The 16,287-nt window shown below is 33.3% G+C and overlaps 2 protein-coding genes across 7 annotated transcripts; both read left to right on the forward strand.

Annotated features, from left to right (window-relative positions):
* The first annotated feature begins 1,420 nt into the window (after positions 1–1,420).
* Positions 1,421–9,047, forward strand: LOC110635415 (uncharacterized). Of its 6 annotated transcripts, XM_021784732.2 has the most exons (8): positions 1,421–1,678; positions 1,820–2,579; positions 2,992–3,431; positions 3,531–3,617; positions 4,070–6,326; positions 6,949–7,064; positions 7,226–7,338; positions 8,002–9,047. In XM_021784732.2, the coding sequence occupies exons 3-8, from the start codon at positions 3,023–3,025 to the stop codon at positions 8,107–8,109; spliced, it is 3,090 nt and encodes a 1,029-aa protein (XP_021640424.1). In that variant the 5' UTR covers positions 1,421–1,678; positions 1,820–2,579; positions 2,992–3,022; the 3' UTR covers positions 8,110–9,047. The 6 variants fall into 6 exon arrangements, with proteins under 6 accessions (XP_021640424.1, XP_021640420.1, XP_021640421.1 ...); XM_021784728.2 differs by having other exon boundaries at positions 1,820–3,431; XM_021784729.2 differs by lacking the exon at positions 1,820–2,579 and having other exon boundaries at positions 2,926–3,431.
* Positions 9,048–11,652: 2,605 nt separating this feature from the next.
* Positions 11,653–15,464, forward strand: LOC110635414 (calmodulin calcium-dependent NAD kinase). Its single transcript, XM_058136090.1, has 9 exons — positions 11,653–11,836; positions 11,936–12,133; positions 12,230–12,453; positions 12,555–12,616; positions 13,691–13,903; positions 13,993–14,116; positions 14,192–14,496; positions 14,593–14,737; positions 15,144–15,464. The coding sequence occupies exons 1-9, from the start codon at positions 11,668–11,670 to the stop codon at positions 15,393–15,395; spliced, it is 1,692 nt and encodes a 563-aa protein (XP_057992073.1). The 5' UTR covers positions 11,653–11,667; the 3' UTR covers positions 15,396–15,464.
* The last annotated feature ends 823 nt before the right edge of the window (positions 15,465–16,287 follow it).

Raw genomic sequence — 16,287 nt, forward strand, 5'->3', positions numbered from 1 at the left:
GTCAATTAATTGCTTAGTTTTGATATGAAATGAAAGATTAATCACACAAAATTTTAAATTTATAATCTCATTGAAGAAATTTGGACGTTTAACATCTTATAAAACTATGCTGAGATCATTAGACTACTAGCGATCCATTAAACTGTGGTCTAGTCTTATGTCTAATTTTATTTAGTTATAATTTTTTTTTTATCACCAAATGAAATTATATAATAAAATGAAAATTCTGTCTGGGTCAAATAAGGAAATATGTTAATGTAAAAAGAATAGTTAAAAGAAGGGCTGCTGGGACACAAAGCATCATGACTTTGGAGTGTAATGGAGAACAGCACAAGATGCAGAATTTCTTTTGAATGACGTAACAGTAAAACACCTTTCTTGGCCAAGATTAATAATTCATAAATCATTCTTGCTTTGTACTTGCTAAGCTCAAAATAGAAAAGTTGCTCTGTAATAATTTATACATTTTCAGAGTCAAAATAGCATTTACACTGTATTTGAATCGAGTGTACAGTATAATTTATTAACATATTATATCATATTATATTATATTATAATATATAATTTTTATTATTATCACGCTTAAAAAAATGGTATGATACAGAATATTTTAATAATTTTTTCTTATTTGGTATAATATAATAAATATAAAAGTTACTAAAATATCCTTATTAACATTTTAAATATATAAAAAGTTATTTTAAATTTTACTTATACTGTTTGAAAAATATAAATTTTTTTCAATTAACAAAATAGATGAAATAATTTAAGTATATAAAATGTAATCACTCACTAATGAATAAGAAAATAAATTCTAGAGATAGGTATTAAAAAAAATTAGAAAATTAAACTAAACAATCAAACAAAAATAAAAAAAGAGTAATTACTAATTAAAACTCACATTTGTGATGAGTTTAGACTATACTCATACTTAAAATTAGTGGCTAAAGCAAAAGTATAGAAATATATGGTAGCATAATTGTAGACTTATCAAAACTTGAGAAAGGACTGTGAAAGACCTGTAATGTAAGATACATGGACAACTAGCGTATGTAAGAGATTGAAAATTTTTTATCAAAGGAGGGACTGAGGATGAGAAATAAAAAAATATTTATAAATAAAAAATAAAATATAATTAAAATTTTATAAATTTTGTATGAAATTTTAAATCATAGATTTAATAATTTAATAATACACAGTAAAATTATGGGTAAATCCAAAACAAGGGTTTATATTCACATCTTATTATAAAAAAAATTTCAAATTTTAATATTAAAATATATTATATTAATTTTACAAATCTCCCCCCTCCTCTTCGTTGCATCTCTGACGATGATCTGGTTAAAGTAAAAAAAAGAACTTGTAATAACGTTGCCATAAACGGATACTATTGGCATGCATAGGTCCACGTGGTAAGTTCTGGACCTCATACCTGAGAATCTAAGCAAAAGCTAGACTGCTTCATGTTACTGCTGTGGCAGGACGCAAGGCAGCCACTTCGTTCTAACTCTTTGTTTCTGTATCTCTGTTTCTCTTTCTCCGTTTCTCGCCATCGCACTTCATATACGGGTCCTGTTTCTTGTTTTGGGCTGCATCAGTGTTTCGAAAGTTCTGCTATTTGTGCATGATACAGGAGTAAAGGAAAGAAGGCACGTTCCAGGGATTTTAAGGATAATAGGTACCTTTTTTGCTGTAACTTGATTCTGTTTGAATGTTCATGGTATTTTTTGCATAATTCTTCCCCAAATTTTCTGTCTTGGGTTTATTAGATTCTCTTTGTCCTCCAGATGATTTAAGATCTTGATTCTTCTTTTTCTAGGATGCGTTTGTGGAAAATGTTGCAGATCAAATATCATTCAGTCTTTTTCCCTTTCCTGTTGACATTGGAAAGCTTTTTTTGTTTTTTCTGAGATTATTTATCTGGATCAATGATATGTTGTGCTTTCTTTGTATGCCCTGCAATGATGGATTTATTCTGTTAGGGTTTTCTTGCAAGGAACTGAAAAGTTTCTATCCTTCTTGACCATAATGGCCACATTAATTAAATCATTTTTCTGTTGGTTTCTGTAGGAATAGGGAACATAATCATTGCTAAATACAGCTGACCATTTGTTTAATTTTTGAGAATTCTACTAGAAACTGGGCACTAATTTTGTAGTCAATAATCACTATACAACTAAACCCACCTTATTTACGATAGAATTGACAAAAAGAAATCAATCGAATTAAATTCTTATAAAATTCTAGATTCCAAATAGAGGAATATGAATTGGAATGTCATTTCTTATCCAAAATCGATACAATGAAAAAAAAAAAAAAAACACTTTGAATAAATCTACTACACCCTTACGACAAGGATTAGCATCTTAATTCTTATGGTTCATGTAGACTCTTTTAATTTGCTAGTACTATATTTAATATGTCAAGTACAAAGGCATAACTTCTCTTGAAATACTTATGTTCATTGATACTTTTACAAGAGCTTTATTTCTTCATATTTTTCTTCTACAGAAATAGACATTCAAGTGCCAAACTCCCATGTTATGATCACAAAATTCAGTGCCCAGTTTGGGTCACGTGTTAGTACTTATGCTTGGAGATTACATATATAGGGCTAGCACTGTGGTTTACTGGTTTATATCTGGCATCTGGGTCCTATTTGATTCTTTTATCTCAAATGAGAGCGTGGGACGGTTCTTTTCCATACAACAGAGAGTTGATTTTACCTCTCAAATGGAATTGCTTAATCTCCATATTCTTCTAGATTCATTATTTTATTGGATAGGTTAGGATATGCTAGGTCCAGATTCAATTCTAAGTAACATCAATACTTCTACTTATTTTGTCAAAAAATTTTATTTTATAACCTGTTTTTGGAAACATTGCTTCCATGTTAATGTATATTGATTCTAATGTTTTGTGTAGACAGATTTTTCATGTTTAGCCCCATGGAGAAGTCTGACTTTGACCTGGACCTCATTGGCATTTCAGGATTGCCTACTGGAGGATTTGTCCACCAAAGATGAATGATGACAAAAACACAGAAACAGTGACTAATTTAAGCCTTGCTCTGGGTTATTCCAATCAGTGTAGTCAGAGAATACTGAACAATGATGATCCAGGTGCAGGTGCAAATGCAGCTTCAAACATGACATATGTGGCCACCGACCCTCTGTCTGAACTGGTTTGGTCTCCACAGAAAGGTTTGAGTCTTAAATGTGCTGATGGTAGCTTCTCCAACAAAAATACCTATCTTTCATGGGGTGTAGGACTTACTAATATGGCAAGTGGATCAAGTTCTGATATACCTATCTCAAATATTGACAAACCCATCGACCAAAAAAATTTTATGGCATCTCTGGCAGCATGTAATCTGGGGAGTGAGGTTGCTGGAGGAGATGATTCCACTAGATTTCCTACAAGCAATGCAGGTATCATGAGAAGTGTAATGCTGAGTTTGAATCTATGATATTTAACATTGTACATTCCAAATCTATATCCTGAATTACTGAACACCTCTTATTTTGCAGCAACTGGTGACCCAGCTGAGGAAATGAAAAATGCAGTGGACATTTCTTTTCTACAGATAGAGGATCCAGGAAATAATAAAGGGGAAGGTATAGTCAATCTTTAAAAGGTGAAATACCTGGAACAAGAGAAAACAAATTTGCATTATGCTATCCTTGCAATTTTGTTTAGCATCATGGGAAATCATATCCAGATGATAACTCTAGATGGCCCAACAGTTCTTGTTGCTGGAGTTGTTAAAACACTTGTTTGTTTAGTCATTATTTATTCATGTTGTTCTGAGAATGAAGTAAATTATATAGAGCCTTATACTTTCTGCAACAGAGAAAAAATTCTGAGAGTTCCTGCTACTAATGCAATAGCAATGCTTGATTTTGGAAATATTTTCTCAAGCAGTTTGCCTATTATGTAAAGCAAGATAAGATTTGTTTTTCTTCTTCTTATATGTGTCTTAACTCTGAGTGTATCAGAAGATAATGTAGCTTTATGTTTTAATGCTCTTATACCTGACTGAAATGGCATTTATTTCTTATTTTGTCAGTTGAAACAGACAAACCCAAACTGGATGTGGCACAAAATAATCAAACTTGTGAGGAACCTATTGGTAGAGACACAAGTGTCAGTGATGGGAATCATGCATTAGGAATGGAAATTGTTTTGGCCTCTGAAATTCGTACTGTGAAAGAATATGAAGCTTATGATACTAAAATGCAGAATGCAGGAGCACATGAGAAGTCACCTTCAATTATAGGGAAAAAACGCAAAAATAAGATTGCCATGAGCCCTCCTGGAATTTTTCCCTTCGAAAATTTGGAGTCAACTGCTGAGAATGATTTAGAAACTTCACATGGTGAAAATGCTTGTGGTCCAACAACTAATATTTTAGCATTGGAATCTGCCGATAGAGTTGAAAATAGCACTCAGCAGGATGATGAATTAGTTCCTACAGACAAGGTTCTTGCAGTTAAACAGTCTCTCACTAAAAGCAGAATCCAAAGGGATACAAAAGGCAAGTCTAAGGTTTTATCTGATGGAGATGCAAATGAAATGATGTTAAATGAGGAGGATGGGAGCCATGAGAGTGTTGAAAGCTGTAACAGTGCTGGGCTATTTTCAACTGGAAAGCGGAGATGGAACTTTGAGCGACAATTGATTGTAGGGAGCAAAAGAGTAAAAAGGCAAATTCAAGAAAGTCCCAATTCTTCATCACTAATTAAACAAGATAGCTCATTCATGAATTGGATCTCAAACATGATGAAGGGGTTCTCGAAATCAAGTGAAGGCGAGGTACCTTCTCTTTCTCCTGCCCTTCCAAATCCCAGTCATGGACCTGAGAATCCTGATCAGGATCTTATCACAAGCAACAGAAACAAAGATCCTGGGTGCAGAACTATAGGATTTCAATCCATTTTTCAGTCCTTGTATTGCCGAAAGACAAAGTGTGAAGAAGCCGTCATGTTGAATGTTGATCATCCAACAGAAGGATTGAAAGAACATGAGCTTGATAATAGGATATACGATTTGGATGCTACTCCAATAGCTTGTCAGATGGTGACTGGTAATGTTTACAAACGGTTTCTGCCATCAAATGATAGGTTCAATGAGTCTACATGTGGCAATCAAGAGATTCCGGTGGTCCATTCTAACGATGTATCTATGAGTTTTGCTGCCATTCAGGAAAACAATGGGGGTAACTCTACAGTGAACAAACATTCATGCAATTTGGCAACTGGTAAGGAGAGAGATGGAACAAGCTCCAATTCTTCTCGGGGTAAACATAAGACAAACAATGTTGAGAAAATTGATTCTGAACTGCCATTTGAAGGAAAGACAGCCTGTAATTTTAATCACAAAGGTGACCCTTTGGAGAGTTTGTGGATAGCTCGGTTTACCCCAAAAACTTCTGGTTCTTTGTTGAACCAGGATCCTTCCAAAAAAAGTACTGGTGAGTCTCTCAACTGCTCTTCTGATGGCCAGAGGCAGAAACCTGAACTGCAGAGTCCTCTTGGTTCTTTTGATGAAAATGAAAATGAAGAGCTACTGCATGTGCGAAATTGTGGTACTGCTACTGAGGCTTCATTTGGTTCCTATAAGATCAAAGGACACCACAATGATAAGTCCATATATAAACTTAACCCTATCTTACCTTCCCCCAGATTCAAAACTTCAGAGGCAATGGCTTCTGTCTTTGCAAGGAGATTGGACGCCCTCAGACACTTCATGCCATCAGATGAACCAGAAAATGCAGCTTGTGCAACCATGACCTGCCTTTTTTGTGGCATAAAGGGTCACCATTTGCAAGAATGTTCAGAGATAACTGATACTGAGCTTGAAGATCTTCTGAGAAATATCAATTCATATAATTGGGTAAATGAACTACCTTGCGTGTGTATTAGATGCTTTCAGCTCAATCATTGGGCTGTTGCATGTCCTGATGCATTTTCAAGAGTAGGGAATCAAGCAGAATATGATGCTTCTTTGGTCAACCAATGTGGTCCTAGCAAAATGCAGCTTAATGTAAGCATTGAAGACAATCCAAAGCTAAGAGACATTGCTGCTGGTCCACTTACAGTTTGTGATAGAAATGATTCTGGAATGGAGAAAGATCTGAATTTGACCCAGAAATGGAATGTTGAATTTTTTGGGAAAGAAATTGCTTCAAGTTCAAGAGAGAAAAAGTTGAAAGAAAACCTAATGGAGCCATTATATGAACTTGTCAATGATGAGATTTCTGATGTACCAAAGGGAATCTTTGATGCCATAAGAAGGCTTCATTTGTTGCGAACAGATATTCTCAAGTAAGCAGATCAAATTAATTAACCTGTCCTCAGTGAATTCATTTTCCATACCAGTTTTTGATGAGAACATCTCCTAGCGATTAGCTTGTAAGCATTAAATTACATTCCACTATATACAAATTCCAAAAATGGTAGGCCCTGGTTAGTTTTTTCCCTTCTGAAATTGTTTGTATTGCAGCTTATTAGAAACAGGTAAATTTTTAGATAAACAGATCACAGACATCATTTTGCAAAACATTGGATTCATCTTTCTGTCTAATTTAAAACAAATAGATAAGAGGACTTTGATTTGAGTCTGTTCAATTGACACCATACTTTTTTATGCACGTATCGGGCTGTTGCATTCACAATCCAACTTACTTTCTGCGTCTTTCACAATTTAGTGAAAACATGCTCCTGTTTATGGGAGAAAGAATATTTGATAAACATGCTCCTGCGTTTGACATGTTAGTACCTAAATAACTAGCAACTTAAATATTGTGATGCTCTAGGAATGGCAAGTCTCATTTCCTTTTATTTTCTAGAAACTTCTGCTGATCTAATTTCATTTTTGAATCTTAAACTGATCTCAATAAATCTCTTCTTATCTCTAACTGATTTTTCAATGTTGCATGGTTATCAGATGGACAAACTCCCACATGCCACTCTCACGTCTTGATGGGTTTTTCCTGCGCGTGCGGCTTGGGAAGTGGCAAGAGGGCCTTGGGGGAACTGGATACTATGTAGCTTGCATTACTGGTATCGCTAAAATCTTGCACTCCATAGCCCTTCTATTGAGTTGAACTTGTAGATGATTTTCACATTTCTTACCAAATTATTTTGTTCGGAAGGCAACTCATCAGTGCTAGTATTTCACAGTGGCTCATTTTGCAATTTTTTCCCTTTGTTTGATTGCACAGGAGCACAAGTGGAGAGTTCACCGCAAAATTCCAAAAAATCTATTGCTGTCAATGTAGGTGGGATCAAATGTCTTGTTGAAACTCAACACGTCTCCAACCATGATTTCCTTGAGGTGAAAATCTGGCTTCATTTTCTGGCATGTTGCTTCAAATTCTTACTCTGAATTTATGTTGTCTAAGCTAATAGCTCAAAACTGAACTTTGATCAATTTATTTCTATTAGATTTTATGAGCTCAAGTGCTCACTACTCAGCAATGGATTTAGCCCACTGCCCCCCACTCTTCCTTTACAAATTCTCCGATAAATCCTTTCTTTTTCAGGAATCACCCCCAATCAATTAGCCTAATTGTCCCATTGTTTATATAAAATTTATTTATATAATTTTTATTTCTATGAAATTGCTACCATTATATTTTTTTTAATATGTCAATATATATTTACGTGCATTGGCCCCACTATATTTTAAATATGCCTTCATTTAAATCAAATAATTTTTTCAGTACATCAATATATATATGTGTATGTGCTTTGCTTCCACCAATAAGTTTTTTCTGGATCTGCCACTATAGGAGCTCAAACCCTTTCATGCAGTCCAATAAATTTATATGGCTATTTTCTTTTCAGCCGAGAATGTTTTCTGAGTTGAGAAGATGATACTGATCAATATTTATCTTATCCCTAATAAGGAAAAAAAAAAAAAAACATCTATTTGAATTGTAGCTTGTGGCTTATATTTTCTTAAACTTTTGGCTGAATCTCTCTCTGCTTTTTGCAGGATGAGCTCGTGGCATGGTGGTCTGCTACCTCAAGGAGTGGTGGCAATTTGCCTTCCAAAGAAGAGTTGAGGTTGAAAGCTGAAGAGAAGAAAATGTTGGGCTTTTAGCTGAAGAGAAGAAAATGTGAGGCTTTTAGGCATAAATCAATTGCAGATGATAGTTCTGTAGTTTGGAGTTCACTGCTTACACAAATGGTGCTGATTGTCCAATTTGTGGCAATAATCCAGAAACGGTGGAACATATGATGTTCTGGTGTAATCATGCTCATGCTACATGGCTATCTAGCCCATGCAATTACAGACCAAATTCTATTGGATTTTCCTCTTTTGCCCAATAGTGGACGGATTTGTTGCAGGAATTCCATGTAGATAATGATTCTTTGATGCTGATAGCTATAACCTGTTGGATTATATGGAAGGAACACAAGAAGGCAGTGTTTGAACATAGCACTCCTGATCCTATTGCAGTTGCTTGTGGTATAAGCTTCAGTTTTTCTGAACTGGTTGAAGTTTTGGAGAATCGTAATGAGCTTGATGAATGATCATCACAGTCCCTCCCCCACTGAGTGGTCTCCTCAGCTTGGATTCCTAAAGTTTAATAGCGATACAGCTTTGAAGGAAAACTGTGAGTTTGCAGTTGCAGCAGTGGTGGTTAGGAACTACAAGGGAGATATCATTGACAGCCTAGCCCGCACATCCAAGCTACTACTCCATTAGTGGGCGAGGCACTAGCCCTCCCTGAAGCTCTTAAATTAGGGAGCTCAGTCTATTCGGCATGAGATAGATTGTTCTGTTTTGTATCAAGCAATCCAAGATTCAGTGTGGAGTGTAAGCTGGAGAATTAGTGCAACAATTCGGCAATTAAAGCTGTGTTCTCGTTTTCATGCAGTCTCCTTTTCTTTAGTTAAGAGATCTGCAAACAAGGCTGCAGATTTTGTCGCAAAAAATTCCCTTGCTGGTCATATCGATTGTCCTCAACAATTGTGGAATATTTTGTAGTCTGATGCTCACAGGGCTGATTAACGCAAATCCCTTTATTTTTCTTTCGTTTTATCTCGAATGCAAAGCAATTAGAGATGGAGGATTGAGGAATATGTGCAAATGTGGGACATCTCTCTCGTCCAACAGATTCATCAATCAAACATTTTACAGTGTATCCAATGGCCAAATCATAATCGTTGCTATCCCGATCAATTCAAAGGAGTGAAAATCAATTATAATCTGATTGACTAAAGGGGAGAGACGCGTTTCAGGTGGAGGGAAAAAGATGTAAAGTAGGCATGGACGTGATATAATTTAATTCTCCCTTGTCTTGAGTTTGGCATGCACTGGGTCACGAAGACCAATTGTCAACACTGATTTTGAGTCCTAAAAACTTAAAGATAGTTAATTTGAAATCAACTTTAGGTGCATAGCACTTGATTAATTTAATCATAGTTTAAAAGAGCACTAATAAAGAATATTGGACTGTTCAAACTAAAATTATAGCACATGATTTCTCAACTCATTCACATTTATACTAATGCTATATAATTATTTAAGCATTGACTCATTAAATATGTGCAAATGGCTTGGTTGGGACGAATATTTGGTAAAATATTCCACATGATATCTCCACTGAAATAATATGTTTTATTTTCACATGTGATTAAAAACATTGACTCAATTAATACGTGCATGTGGTATATATTACTTAAGTTATTTATATTCTATACAAATTGCAAATTAAAAAATAAGAAAGACTTTTTTCCTCAATAAATATAAAATTTAATTAATATATTTTTATTGATTAAAAATGCAAATTGAGTTCCACATCTTTTCTTAATTTTAACGAAATTTCTGTGAATTAATTATGTATAAATATACATATTTTAATATTTTAATGAACTGTTAAGGCAACTTAAAAATTGAAAATATATCTAACCTAACTTTATCTAGTAGTTAAAGATATATCACTCACTTTATTTAACATGTCTTCGCTTCATATTTCTCTTTATAAAAGACTCTTTTAAGCTTTCATAAAATATTTTAATACTCACCTAAATTTTGATAATTTTTTTAGGCCTTTTAAACCCTTAACAATTAAAAAAAAGTTATAAAGATACCCAAAATTAATAGTGTTAACTCTCGGTTAATTAAGATTCATAAAAACAAATAAAAATTTTCATTTACCATCTTCTGCATATGCAGCAAACAATAGATAATACCGTGAATATGTTCTTATTAGCATTTCACTTGCTCACTTCTCCTACTCTACATTTCTTCGTTAACCCCAAGGTCAGCTAGTAAAACAGAACTAAAACACTAAGATGAATTCTCATAGCATGGCACATGAATCCACTGGGGTAAAGTTCACTAGATTATTGAACATAACCTCAACAAGATTTAGATAGGACAATACATTGTCACTGAAGCAAGGTTGAAGTCTTTGACAAAACCAGGTGAGCCAGATTTTGGTGTTAATTGATTACAAAGTGGTGCATAAATGTTGTAAGCATCAAGGTCCCCAACTTCCTTATCACTTAGGTCTTAATATTTATGACAGATGCTCAAGAAATTTCCAGTAACGAAGTCACTGTACTTGTTGATTCTTGCATTGATTTCTTCAGAATTCAAAGCATGCGTCCAATAATAATCTTATGTCCCCTCTGTGCCAGTTTTATCATCTATCCATATATTCCCAATAGCAATTAAGGTCCTAAATTCAAATTACCTAAAAATTGAAAAGAACATCAAGTGTATAGGAGTTTTGAAAAGCATTTGATGAAACTATATGCCATTCTCACAGTAATAACCTTTAATTCACTCAAACTGGAAAAACACCCTAAAAATTCTCAAAATTTTGCTACCCACATTTAAAACACAAGTCAATTTCACAATAGAACTCTTCAAAACCCAAATTAACCCAACACATAATCATCACAACCAGAATTTCCCACTCCTGTGAAGTAATACCACCCGTAAAGCCGCCATCTTTCATTAAAGGAAAAGAAATTGTTACCTATTCGAGCATCAAACTGAGAGGGGAAATAAATAACACAAAGATAGAGAAAACAAAATTTAAAAAAAGGGCTGAAATTGAAAGGATTATATGTACACCTTGAAAGGGACTTGGAATTGAAGGTACGCCATGACTGTCGCTACTCAGATTATTGTTTAGTTGTTGGAGTTTATATGTCTCATCCATTCAATGCAATCTAGAGGCATATCTAAAAGAAACTAAGGGGAAGAGGGAGAGAGCATAAAGTATAAGGACTGAGAGGATGAAAGGGAGAGAGCAGAGAGATGCCATTACTGAGAGCATATAGTGAAGGGACTGAGGATGCGATTTTAATGCCTGTCCATCACATGATGTGCACGTGATTTTTTTTTACTCATTTGGTCTTTAATGTGAATCTCTTTATGCATTTTTTAATTATTAAGAATTTAAATGACCCAAAAAAATTGAAAAGGGTTTAAGTTACTATTAAAGTATTTTACAAGGACTTAAAGGAACATTTTTACCTTCTTTTAATTTATTCCAACAATCTTGCAGTAAAAGGAAGAGTCTTTTTTGTTAAACTGGAAAAAAGAATTAAGTCATTGGTCAAGTTATTCGTCCCTCATAATTAAACAATATTGCTATTTTTTTTTTTTTATTAAAATATGGTTTCAATTTAATTCGTGATGAAAGCTGTTGTGGAAATTGATATTCCATTGACCCACAAATCCACTAGCACTTGCTATACAAAGGATAACCCCATTAATCTGACCGGTCCATTATCAAGAAAGCCAGCTTTAATTCAATTCTCAGTTGAAAAAAAAAATCAATTCCCATCCAACAAGATGCAGCATGGTGAGCCTCGTTACCTTCTTTTCTCCTTTTCTTTCCCTTCCTGTGTCTCTCACAGGGCCATTTATTATAGTAATATGGTTTCTTTACTCTCTTGTTCAGGTAATAATAACTCCGGAAAGGTCATCCTCACACGGATCCTCTATGCCTCCTTCTTGGGGCTGGTCACCGCCGCTGCTACACAATACTACCGGAAAATGTCGAATGCTAAAAGAGATGAAACAATAAGCATCATCCCAAAGCTAGACAGAACAGGATCTGGCCGTGTTGGAAATCTTGAAAGATTCTCTCACTATGTTGGTGATTACACATGCTGCAGACTCGTTCTTTTTTTTTTTTTTTTCCTTTCTAAAAGAGAGAGAAAAATAGTGTTACTGTTTTGATTGTGCGGTGCAGCTAGGCAACTGGGATTTGCAGATCCAAATGAGTGTCCACAGATATGCAAATTGGCGTATGATTATTTGAGAAAATCTAAAGATTGTGAGGGTAACATCTATGAATTTTTTGCTAATGAAGCTGAGGCTGAGTGTCTGTACGTGAAGCTGATAGAAGAGTTTGAAAGATGCATCCTCAGTTACTTTGCCTTTCACTGGACTCGAGTCTCCCATTTGATCACTCAGGTACATACAATACCCACCCATTAATCAATTAAAAGCTAAAGCTCTCAAGTTTCTTATTTAAGTTCTGGTTTTCTTCTTTGATTGGCATGAACTAATGACAGGTGATCAATGATGAATCAGAGAAGAAGCTGAAGCTGAAAGATTTTGTAATGGCAGCCACAAGGTTAGGCTTCTCTGTAACCTGCAGTATACTTTTCTCTCTGATAATTATGTCATCTATAGTGTTTAGCAAATTTAATATTGCATCCTTCTCGGTCATGCTGCCTCCTTTATTATTAATGGTAATATTGTATTCTTTTTTTTTTTGTCAATAGTAATATTATATTCAACTTGAAATAATTTTTTTTTTCTTCTGTGTAGTATCCCCAGTTGGTTCTGTATATGAGCTAGAGAATTACTAGAATTGTTTTATCAATTGTAATAGCATATATTGTACTTAAATTTTTGCAAATACAATTAATATGGGTATAAACAACTGAATCAAACCGAGTTTTGTAAGTATAATTAATATGGATATAACTAATTGAATCGAATCGAATTAATAATAAACTTTTAGTGATATTAAATTATTTTTGAGATTATAAAATTTTAAATCAATTATATTAAAAAGTATTTTTATTTTGTTAAAATTATTATGAAAATTATAGAATTTTAAATTTTAATTAAAATTAAAAAAAATTATTTTTAATCAAAATAGTTGTAATCTCAAAAAAAATTTCGAATGTTTAAGAAAATTTTTATCTAAAATTAATATCTTATAGATATAAGTATATGTGATTTATATATTTAATAATCGATCTCATTATATATTTTATATATTAAATTTATAATAAATTTAATAGGTGCAATGACATTAAATGATCAGAGCCTCTATTAGGTGCAATGACATTAAATGATTTTTCTTCTTTTACTAGCTAATGCACTAATCGAGTATCTTTTGGTTTTATCAAAAATATCTTATAGCATCAAGACTTTAGAAAAATTCTATTGCATTACAGAACATATATTTATGCTATTTTACTTTTTGACACTACATTATTCTAATATTTATGCCTTGTGGTCCCATAAGAAATTCAACTCTTTTTTTGACACCCACAGCTTTAATTTAAATAATTTATTTATTGTATTAGTGCTGATTTTGCAAGTGATTTCCTTAGTTAATACTAATTAAGCAAGCTCTAATCTTAAATAATTCAAAACCAAACATTTTATAATTTGTACCAGTTTGATTCGGTAGGAAACAAAGATTTGAAAGGGTGAATAAGGACTTAAAGGTAACGAGGGTCTTCTCTACGCTGGTGGAGGAGATGAAAGCAATCGGCAAGGGTGATTCACAAAGTTCTAATTTGATGGTGCCAGTCGCCCTTAGTGAGAGGAGTCCGGTGCTGCTACTCATGGGTGGTGGTATGGGGGCTGGCAAGAGCACTGTCATCAAAGACATTCTCAAGGAGTAATTAATTAATTAATCCTCGCTAAAAACAACTCTTATGATGCATTTGTATTCACATGATTGATCTCATTAATTGAATAAGTTGGCAGGTCATTCTGGTCGGGAGCAGCACCGGTAATCGTAGAGGCTGACGCATTTAAGGAATCGGATGTTATTTACAGAGCCATAAGCGCTATGGGTCATCACGATGACATGCTTCAAACAGCTGAATTGGTGCTGTAATCTCTCTTTCTCCTGATTATAACTTGTTAAAATTCACACTAAAAAAATCTTGCTTATATGGATTAGGTGCACCAATCATCAACTGATGCTGCATCATCTCTCCTAGTAACTGCATTGAACGAGGGTCGAGATGTGATCATGGATGGTACCCTCTCATGGGAGCCTTTTGTTGAGCAGACGATTGCAATGGCACGTAACGTGCACAAATACAGATATCGAATGGGAGTAGGATACAAAGTGGCTGCCGATGGAACCATTACTGAAAATTACTGGGAAAGAGAGGAAGATGAAATTCAGGAAAAGAAATCATATAGGATAGAGATGGTTGGTGTTGTTTGTGATGCTTATCTTGCTGTTGCTAGAGGCATCAGGTGTGAATCTAAACATGTCATTTTCAATGCTTACGAATATATTTTACGGATAATCTAATTCAAATTGGATAATTTTTTTGTAAAAAAATTGAACAGGAGAGCTATAATTACTAGAAGAGCTGTGAGAGTTGGCTCACAGTTGAAGTCTCACCAGAGATTTGCAGCTGCATTTCGAAGATACTGCCAACTTGTTGACAGTGCCAGGCTATACTGCACCAATGCAGTAGGAGGACCACCTAGGGTATGATTTTTTTACTATGTTTTAATTCTTGAAGACTGTTATTTTCATGACGTAACATACTTCTATGGACAATTTGCTCTTCTTCTTTTTTTTTTCGTTTAGAATAGAAGCTCAATGAGCTTGAATTGCAGAAATGAGAATAGTCCATATCTTTTTTTCTTAATCTTATGTCTCATCCGCTTATTAAAAAGGAAGGAATCCAATGTCTCATCCAATAATATAATTTCTGGGAAGACATGGCCTGATTGGCTGTGTCTGTTAAATTACAAAGGCTTAGAGGTTGGCAACACATCACATATGACACATGGGCCTCTAATGTTATAAATTTCAACAAGAAGCCTAGCACTATTTTCTAGTTTATGCCACACTACAATGTACTCTCATTTTTGTTGGGTTTGAAATACAGCTGATTGCGAGGAAAGATGGAGATAACAAGCTGCTAATTGATCCAGAAGAAATCAAATGCTTGACAAATGTGAGCAATTTAAACTCTGATGCAGAATCTATCTACGAGCTTTACTCTGACCCAAGCCCAATCTACGAATCCGGCTCAGCTTGGAAAGAGGTCATCTTAGCCCCTTCAAGGTCTGCCATTCAATTAGAGCTTAAAACGTCAATTCAAAAGCTTGAAATGCCTCCGCCATCAACAAAGAGTTAGCTCGAAGAACCGATGGAGTCTTTCAGAATTTAGCCCCAAATTTTAACTTGTGATATTTAATTTGGAGAACTGTGTTATTCAACTGGACATGGTTTTTGCTAACTTAAAAAAGGGGAACAAAATTACAGGAGAAACAGAGATCAAAGCGATTTCATTCAACTAAATTTACTCCATTTGAATTTGAACCGTTGGATTGGGATTTCAAAGGTGGATGATGGTTTTAGCTCCCAGTAAGAAGAAAAGTAAAGCTCTATACAGTTTTTGTAGTGATATATTAATAATGTACATTGACATTGAAAATTTAAAATATAAGTACCCTTTAAAAGTAATTTCAATGTGTTTTTTGAAAAATATTATGTAAATTAGCATTATATCTATATTATGTATGAATAATTTATGATTTTTATTTTTTAATTTAATTTTTAATTATATTTTAAAAATATAAATTATTAATATTAAATTAATTTTAAATTAAAAATTTTCTTTAATTTTATTTAATTTAAATAAATTTTTATCTGTCATAATAATAAATATTTAATTAATTTATAGTGTAATTAATTAAAATACCTAGTTAATTCTTTTTATATATATATTAATAATGATTTTTATGATTATTTCATTTAAAATGTAATAAAAGAACTTTATTTTAAAAAATAATTTAAAATCATGAAATTTTTATATTTTATCTCATAATTTATGTAAATTGATGTTTATTTTTTATAAATTATAAAAATTATATTAGATTAATGAGAAAATAATATTATTTTAAAAATATATAAATATAATATTTTTTATTAATATAACAAAAAAATAAATTACTAATAATAAATTGAATTATTTAATTTTAATAATAATTAAAATATATAACATTATTATTAATTAAAAATAACAT

Source organism: Hevea brasiliensis, chromosome 15 (assembly GCF_030052815.1).
Source record: "Hevea brasiliensis isolate MT/VB/25A 57/8 chromosome 15, ASM3005281v1, whole genome shotgun sequence".
In the NCBI taxonomy this organism is placed as follows: Eukaryota; Viridiplantae; Streptophyta; class Magnoliopsida; order Malpighiales; family Euphorbiaceae; genus Hevea; species Hevea brasiliensis.

Bases quoted from the DNA above. Each gene is read 5' to 3' on its own strand.
- LOC110635415 (XM_021784728.2), top strand. From the start codon at position 3,023: ATGAATGATGACAAAAACACAGAAACAGTGACTAATTTAAGCCTTGCT. The intron at 3,432-3,530 runs GTATCATGAGAA...CTTATTTTGCAG, and splicing joins ATTTCCTACAAGCAATGCAG to CAACTGGTGACCCAGCTGAG. The intron at 3,618-4,069 runs GTATAGTCAATC...TTATTTTGTCAG, and splicing joins AGGAAATAATAAAGGGGAAG to TTGAAACAGACAAACCCAAA.
- LOC110635414 (XM_058136090.1), top strand. From the start codon at position 11,668: ATGAAAGCTGTTGTGGAAATTGATATTCCATTGACCCACAAATCCACT. The intron at 11,837-11,935 runs GTGAGCCTCGTT...TCTCTTGTTCAG, and splicing joins ATCCAACAAGATGCAGCATG to GTAATAATAACTCCGGAAAG. The intron at 14,497-14,592 runs GTGTGAATCTAA...AAAATTGAACAG, and splicing joins GCTGTTGCTAGAGGCATCAG to GAGAGCTATAATTACTAGAA.